Source organism: Trachurus japonicus, chromosome 21, assembly GCF_045865225.1.
Source record: "Trachurus japonicus isolate A0001 chromosome 21, Traja_1.0".
Classification (NCBI taxonomy): domain Eukaryota; kingdom Metazoa; phylum Chordata; class Actinopteri; order Carangiformes; family Carangidae; genus Trachurus; species Trachurus japonicus.
The window spans coordinates 16,493,510-16,501,275 of NC_140927.1; the positions used below are offsets into that span (position 1 = coordinate 16,493,510).

At 40.6% G+C, this 7,766-nt stretch overlaps 1 protein-coding gene across 1 annotated transcript; it reads left to right on the forward strand.

Annotated features, from left to right (window-relative positions):
• Window positions 1-879: 879 nt before the first annotated feature.
• tbr1b (T-box brain transcription factor 1b) lies at window positions 880-5,166 on the forward strand. Its single transcript, XM_085766206.1, has 6 exons — window positions 880-1,703; window positions 1,989-2,143; window positions 2,305-2,426; window positions 2,731-2,889; window positions 3,225-3,286; window positions 3,951-5,166. Exons 1-6 carry the CDS (start codon window positions 1,012-1,014, stop codon window positions 4,792-4,794), a joined length of 2,034 nt encoding a protein of 677 aa, XP_085622332.1. The 5' UTR covers window positions 880-1,011; the 3' UTR covers window positions 4,795-5,166.
• Window positions 5,167-7,766: the final 2,600 nt, after the last annotated feature.

Genomic DNA, 7,766 nt, shown 5'->3' on the forward strand with positions numbered 1-7,766 from the left:
TACTTTATGTCAAATTTGGAAATCATTATCAACCTGATGAAGTTTCGTGACTTGAGATGAGATCATGGATTCAATGATGGAGAAGTTCTGTGGTTTCACATGCGATTCTCTCCTTTAAACCCAGCTACAAGCAATAAGCTTAACTGTCAGTCATTTGACAGCTGCATCATTTCTTCACAAAATCAGACTTGATGAGTTTCAATAGGTCTCACAACTATTAATCATCACTAAATTAAAATAAAAAATATTTTTAAAATTTTTTTTTTAAAACCCCACATATTTTTAAGGTTGTCCTTTACTCTCTGTGAGCTGTACTGTCCACAGCAGTCCCGTTATCAGTGCACATGGTTCATAACTTTAGTGCATAAAATATTTACCAGCACTGGGACTCATAAACACATCTTCAGTGGGACGCCATGATTTCACGCTATATCACAAACATTTTAAGGCATCAGATGCACTGCCTGTCAAGGACTGTCATTTTTGGTGTGTTAATAATATATCTTGGTTTCTTGGGCAGACATACTTTGGCACTCATAGCGCATAAATAGGTAAATAACGCGGATAAATTGGTAAATAACGCAGCTGACGTTAGGGCTGACAGGAGAAAACAATATTTAGAACCGTTACACTTTTTTTTTTTATTTCCTTATTTATTTTAACTCTTATGTTGCATCTAGCCTATATATCCATATGTTTTAATCAAATATAGGCCCATGTCATGTTACAAACAAATCACTTGACGCCCAGCCATCCTCATATTGTCCTAATTAAGAGCTGTCTAATTAAATTACAGCCTTGAGTTAACCAATGGCAGTACTTGTTTCATTAGCAAAGAAGGGAGAGTGATGGAGAGAAAATCCTTCCTGATTGCAGGATAGTGTCAATTGGCTAATTTGCTGCCTTTGGTTCCTCAAGTCATCGCAAGGCGTTTTCATAGTGTTACATTAGGAAAGGCGTGCGCAAACGCTTGTGATATAGGTTGTGCTAATAGTGGCTTTCTATTGAGCTATGCAGGTCGAGAATTGCATCTCGCCAGCGAGTGATCTCTCCAAGAAATTTATGAATGTGGGCAGTGGCTTTTCGAGCTCCGATGGAACAGAGCTTTCGTTACAGGACCATCCTATTATATCTGCGAGTGACAACCTGGAGAGAAGTTCACCTCTGAAAAAAAACTCTAGGGAGATGACGAATCAGTCAGAGGCAGACAATTTTCCCGACTCCAAGGACGCATCAGGGGACGTCCAGAGGGGCAAACTCTCTCCTGATCTTCACGGAGTCTCTGACATCCGTCATAATTTCGATGGATCTGCAGGAGAAAGGTGCATCTTTTCTCCATCTACCCAGCCGCAGCCAGTCTCAGCAGCTCCCAGTGCCATGTTCCCTTACCCGAGCCAGCATGGACCAGCGCATCCAGCTTTTTCTATTGGAAGTCCCAGCCGCTATATGGCCCATCACCCGGTCATAACCAATGGAGCTTACAACAGCCTTCTGACCAACACTTCTCCTCAAGGCTACCCGGCCGCGGGCTACCCTTACGCGCAACAGTATGGACACACTTACCAAGGAGGGGCTTTTTACCAGTTCTCCTCGGCGCAAGCGGGACTGGTTCCGGGGAAAGCGCAGGTGTATTTGTGCAACAGGGCCCTGTGGCTGAAGTTTCACAGGCACCAAACAGAGATGATCATCACAAAGCAGGGACGGTAAGTGCACGCACGCAGGTTCATCGGTCACACACCTGCAGAATTTGCCCACTTCTGGCCAGACCACTACGAAGCTTTTATGTTGAAGTTTTTAAGTAGAAAATGGATGTTTCTTCACATGAAATCCCGTTTTTCCCCTAAGCTGAAAAAAAATAAAATAATAACGGACTTAAAATAAAAACCAATGCAAGCTAATAAGAAAACGGAGAATCTACTCAGATACTTCTGCCTTTTTTAAAAAGTTATTTAAGTTTTCTAAACCAGTGTTATTTTATTTTTCCACAGACGAATGTTCCCATTTTTAAGCTTCAACATTTCTGGCCTTGATCCAACTGCTCACTACAATATATTTGTGGATGTAATACTTGCGGATCCGAATCACTGGCGATTTCAAGGAGGAAAGTGGGTGCCATGTGGGAAAGCAGACACAAATGTAATAGGTAGGCCTATCATATTCTTTGAATATACGCATTTATTGTACGAAAAATAAAAAATAAAGATATTTGTTCAATGCTCCGTTAGAAAAAAAAAATCTGATTTATAATTTTAATGAAAAATGTAATTATTTCATTTTCCCCCTGTTCTTTGTATATTCTCATAGGAAACAGGGTTTACATGCACCCGGACTCACCAAACACCGGTGCGCACTGGATGCGTCAGGAAATATCATTTGGAAAGCTAAAACTCACGAACAATAAAGGTGCCTCCAACAACACGGGGCAGGTAAGACAACATTACAGCAACTAGTTCCATCACAATTACAATTACTACACTACTAATTATTTTTGCATGATTGATTTAATATCAGTTGAAAACATGCAATGGCAAAAAAAGAAAAAGAAAAATCCGATTCGTAACTTGTGTAATGCAGCCTAGTTCTCTCTTTTATTTGGGCTTTTATTTGCCATTATTGACTCATTTATTATTATGTTAATTATAAGAAAGATTACATGAGATTCGATCTTGTTTGTTTGGATCTTTTATCAAAAGTTTGAGAGTTGAAGTTTCTTTTAAACTGGATCTCCAGATGGTGGTTCTCCAGTCTCTTCACAAGTACCAGCCCAGGCTCCATGTGGTGGAAGTAAACGAGGATGGGACAGAGGACACGAGCCAAGCAGGAAGAGTCCAGACTTTCACCTTCACAGAAACGCAATTCATCGCAGTGACAGCTTACCAGAACACCGATGTACGAGCGCGTAATATCAGACACCACACTGAACATTTACAGCCTGATCTGTCAACAGCAACTATACATTAAAAAAAAACTTACATTAAAAAAAAGGAAATCCAGAAAAATCTCAGGATTCTAACAAGGAGTTGATTGTGAAAGATCTCTCTCTCTCTCTCTCTCTCACACACACACACACACACACACACACACACACACACACACACACACACACACACACACACACACACACACACACACACACACACACACACCTTCTAAATAAAGAAAATAGAAGATTCTGATCTCCATAAACTCTTTGTCTGTCTAATGAATCCATCATCTCTCCACAGATTACGCAACTAAAAATTGACCACAACCCGTTTGCCAAAGGATTTCGGGACAACTATGACACGTAAGATTATCTTCTATCCTCATTTCCTTTTTTTTTCTTCTTTTTTTTGTATTATTATTATTATTCAGTTGCAATTTTGTCACACGATGCTGTCATTTCATTAGATCAAATTATGATTTATAATCAAACTATTTCTGATAAAAAAGATCAAATGCACCTCTATAATTATTACTGAATATTTTATTCCTATTAGTGGTGGCTCATTTCGAGTGATTTTGTAATGAGTGCAACTGAACGAATAGGATTTTATTTTTCACTTTAACAGAGAGACAGATGTTATATATTTAAAAGAAATGTCTGTTAAATATTTTCGAACAAAAAACATCAAAATTAGACTATAGGCTATCATCATAAATATTATTTAAAATCGGTCCGTTATAATCTGTTGATTCATATGAGTTCCACTTATTTGCAATTGATGATTTATAACCTAATGCCAATTTAATCATGTACAAAATATACTTGTACATATTTCACATTAGAAATGTTTTCTCGTTGTAGCCTATAAGACGTTTGAAATGTTTACTTCTTCTGTTAGATGTGATACTCCACAGAAGTGAACTGGTGAAATGGACATCCGCCGTGTGTCCAGCTATAGCGCGCAGTGCAGTGCAGTGAAGCTTAGTTTCTGAATTGTTTCTGTTTTTTCTCTCCATCTTTTCAGTGTCTACACAGGCTGCGACATTGACCGCCTAACTCCATCACCGGGTGACTCTCCGCGTTCACAGATCGTGCCGGGTGCGAGATATGCCATGCCTAGCTCTTTCCTGCAGGACCAATTTGTCAGCACTTATGCCAAATCTCGCTTTCACCCTGGCGTGGGGACTGGTCCTGGCACGGAGCGCAGCGTCCCACTCGGCAACAGCTTGCTATCCCCGCAGCAAACCGAGGAGCCCACTGTTGCCACCCCCCCGCAGCGATGGTTTGTCACCCCTGCCAACAACCGACTGGACTTTGCTGCCTCGGCATACGACGCCGCTGATTTCGCCGGTAACGCGGCCACCTTGCTGTCCTACGCAGCGGCCGGAGTGAAGGCTCTTCCCCTGCCGACTGCAGGCTGCTCCAACCGGCCTCTTGGCTATTACGCAGACCCATCAGGCTGGGGAGGACGCACGCCGCCGCAGTACTGTGGCGTAAATACCAAGTCCAGCTCGGTCTTTTCCTGCTGGCCCGCTAACTCTATCGGTGCCAGAGCGGGCGCCAACTACCTGGCCGAGGAGGGCGACTCCATACCGACCGAGAGGTCACCGATCGGCGGCTCGGAGGAGCCCAAACCCAAAGACATGACATCCGAGTCGAGCTGGATAGAGACGCCGTCTTCGATCAAGTCAATCGATTCGAGCGATTCTGGTATCTTTGAACAGGCCAAAAGGAGGAGAATCTCTCCGTCTGCCACGCCGGTTCCAGAGACAGTGTCCCCGTTAAAATCTGAGCTGCTGGCACCGAGAGAGTGTGAGAAGAACTGCACAAAGGACATTGGTTATTACAGTTTCTATCCTCACAGCTAAAACGAAGAAATCTATCTATCTATCTATCTATCTATCTATCTATCTATCTATCTATCTATCTATCTATCTATCTATCTATCTATCTATCTATCTATCTATCTATCTATCTATCTATCTATCTATCTATCATCTGTTAATCTATGAAAAGAAAAGAAAAGAAAAGGACTGCCACCTCCTCAGTTAATGGCCAAAGTGTACATTCTTCCACTACTGACAGCTCAGTCCTTTTCTGGGTTGAGCGCTTTCTTTTCACTGTTAAGTAAAAAAAAAAAAAAATGAATATAATGTACATATTGGACAGTTGGTGATAGTAATTGGATGTACACAAAATAGATTAATAATTCATTCTGTTAAGTAGCCTGAACTGTTAGTAAAAAAAAAAGGAAAAAAGAGAGATATTGAGGATCTGTACATGAAATGTTCTTGTGTAGCATATACTGACATAATACTCCCTGTCAGTAAAAAAAACAAAAACAAAAAAAAACAATGTATTTTGTACTTTATCAAAGCTGTAGGCTACCAGAAGTTTATGAAGATCACTGCTACATTCATGATACATGTGGTTAAAGAAGTTATAAATGTTGGTAAATGTAGACTTATAGGGTCTTTTTTTATTTATTTATGTATTCATTTCAGATGGTTATTTTTCATAGCTCTGTAAGCTCTGCTGTTGTGAAAATCTCTGTATCTGCTGTAACGTGATTGGAACATAATAAACGATGTTATCGTCAGGAGAAGAAGAAAATGTTTTATTCTATATCATATCAAACCCTAGGACTTTATATTTGGCAAAGTTTCCACGAACGCATCATTTTCCCCCAGAAATAACAGAGCGGTTGTGTCCGGGCCGCGTGAGAGCTGACTGGTGAGAAATTAGGAATATATATATAAAAAAAGAAATGATCCCAGTCACATTATGTTTAACAGAAAGAGTCCTCACTTCTGCATTCACACATCATTTATGTAAATTGGTGCGAGAACAATAGTCTGGTGGTTTTAAGAGACTTCACAAAAAAGAAGTTGACAAACAGGTGACAAAAGAATGCGAGGTGAATAATGTGAAACATTGTGTTATAGAGCAACAGTGTGATATGTCGATGTGTGACATTAATAGCCGTCATAATTCAAAGTGATTCAAAAATCATTATATATATATATATATGTAAATAATGATAATAAATAAGTACCTGACTGATTGGATCTGCCAGTGGACTGACTCAACAATAATGTTGCTGCAGCATGTGGTTGGAAAGATTTAGTATTTCCATAGTCTGCCAAGAAATTTGTGAGGGTGAAAACTCCCCCTTTATTTTATTTTATTTTTTATTTTTTTTGTGGTCAGATCTGAGAAATTGTGAAGTGGACAAGTTTTCTGTGCCACGGCCAGAGGAAGTGACACATGAGAAGAAAATCTCGATTGTGTGAAAATGTGCACAGACCCGCGGCAGCCCGGAGAAAACCTCACGACACGAGATTTCATAAAAAAGAAAAAAAAAAAATCTATGGTGAAAGGAATTCGTCCTTTACAATTGTTTGGTTATTGCCGATTGAATGATCCAAGAAGTCCTGTTTATGCCCTGTCCGTCATTTGAGAAGAACTGATTGAACACTGAGAGCAAATGAATGAAGATAAGAATTATTATAATTAAATCTGAGTCAAGTGCAGTTTAAGTGGAATTTCAGCGCGAAGGAGATGCTGCACAGCTGTCGATGGAGCTGTGCTATTTTGTCACAGAAAGTGTATATGCGTGCATGTGTGCGTGCGTGCGTGTGTGTGTGTGTGTGAAACGCTCACTGACAGGCAGGACGGGCCTTCCCAGGGATAAACAGCAGATGGCGGTAAATGAATGCGGGTCCTGTGATGGGAGCAGCTCTTCAGTTTGTGGCTCTCAGATCTCAGGAGGTCAGCGCGGGTCCAGGGCAGCTCGGAGGGAAAGGCACAGATTTTTTAATTACCATTTATTAATAAACCCACTTCTATTTGTGTCTTAATTAGGCAGAGGCAGAGCCGCCTAGAACTGCGGTTTGCCTCTGGATCCAAAACCACACATGGACTGTGATCTACACCAGATGGCGGCACTTTACTATTATTAAAGGTAGCCTATCCCTGCTGTTAACAGGACTCGGAGTTGCGGTGCCAAGTGTGTTTTCAGCAGCAATCCCCGAGCTCTGATCAACACCACCATCAAACAGCTTTGTAAACACTCCTCCTCTGACAACAATCAAACGGTTTAATATCAACTCTCAAGTCCAGTCACACAAATAACTCTCAAAATCACACACAAAAACATGCATAAACTGGATTATGTCAGTGGAAGCTCAGCTATAACAGACTCTTGATGCGGAGGCTGATTTATCATGCACTTGTCTATTCATTATAATCTATAGATATTTGTCCTTATAGAAAGGAGTCAGGCTGGAAATGTGCTAACGACACAGACAAGACAATGATATTAATATTGGAAACAATATGGAACTTCCCCAATAACGAGAATTATTAATCATTAATTCCTTAGTGTGTTGCCCGTTTCTTTCCATTGACATCCATAGATAGCTGCATGTGTCTGATCATATACTACAGATCTATTGCTTTTGATGTAAAGGTTAGAGGAGGATGCCCGAGACAAGACTCTTTTTCTGCAGAAAAGCAGCTGTTCAGTTTCAAACAAGTCTAAATTTGATCACAAAACCGTATCTCTAAATAAATTGGCCTATATTGTGCAGTTCATATAGCCTACTAATAGTCATTTCCCTCCCTCTGGTCCTGTGGACTTCGACTGTTGTGCTCCATGGGTGAGATAGTGTGTGGGTTATGTGTGGAAAGAGAAAAAACAAAGAGTGGGACTGCAGCGTTTTTTCTGCTAAAATGGTCCTCATGAGTAAGTCTATCCCCACTGAGTCACCATATGAAACGTATAACGAGCAACAACAAATAGTTTGTGGAGAAAACACAGTCCCTGTTGATTTCCACA

Coding starts and splice junctions, on each gene's coding strand:
- tbr1b (XM_085766206.1), top strand. CDS start 1,012: ATGCAGGTCGAGAATTGCATCTCGCCAGCGAGTGATCTCTCCAAGAAA. Junction 2,427..2,730: donor CCTCCAACAACACGGGGCAG/GTAAGACAACAT, acceptor CTGGATCTCCAG/ATGGTGGTTCTCCAGTCTCT. Junction 2,890..3,224: donor CAGCTTACCAGAACACCGAT/GTACGAGCGCGT, acceptor ATCTCTCCACAG/ATTACGCAACTAAAAATTGA.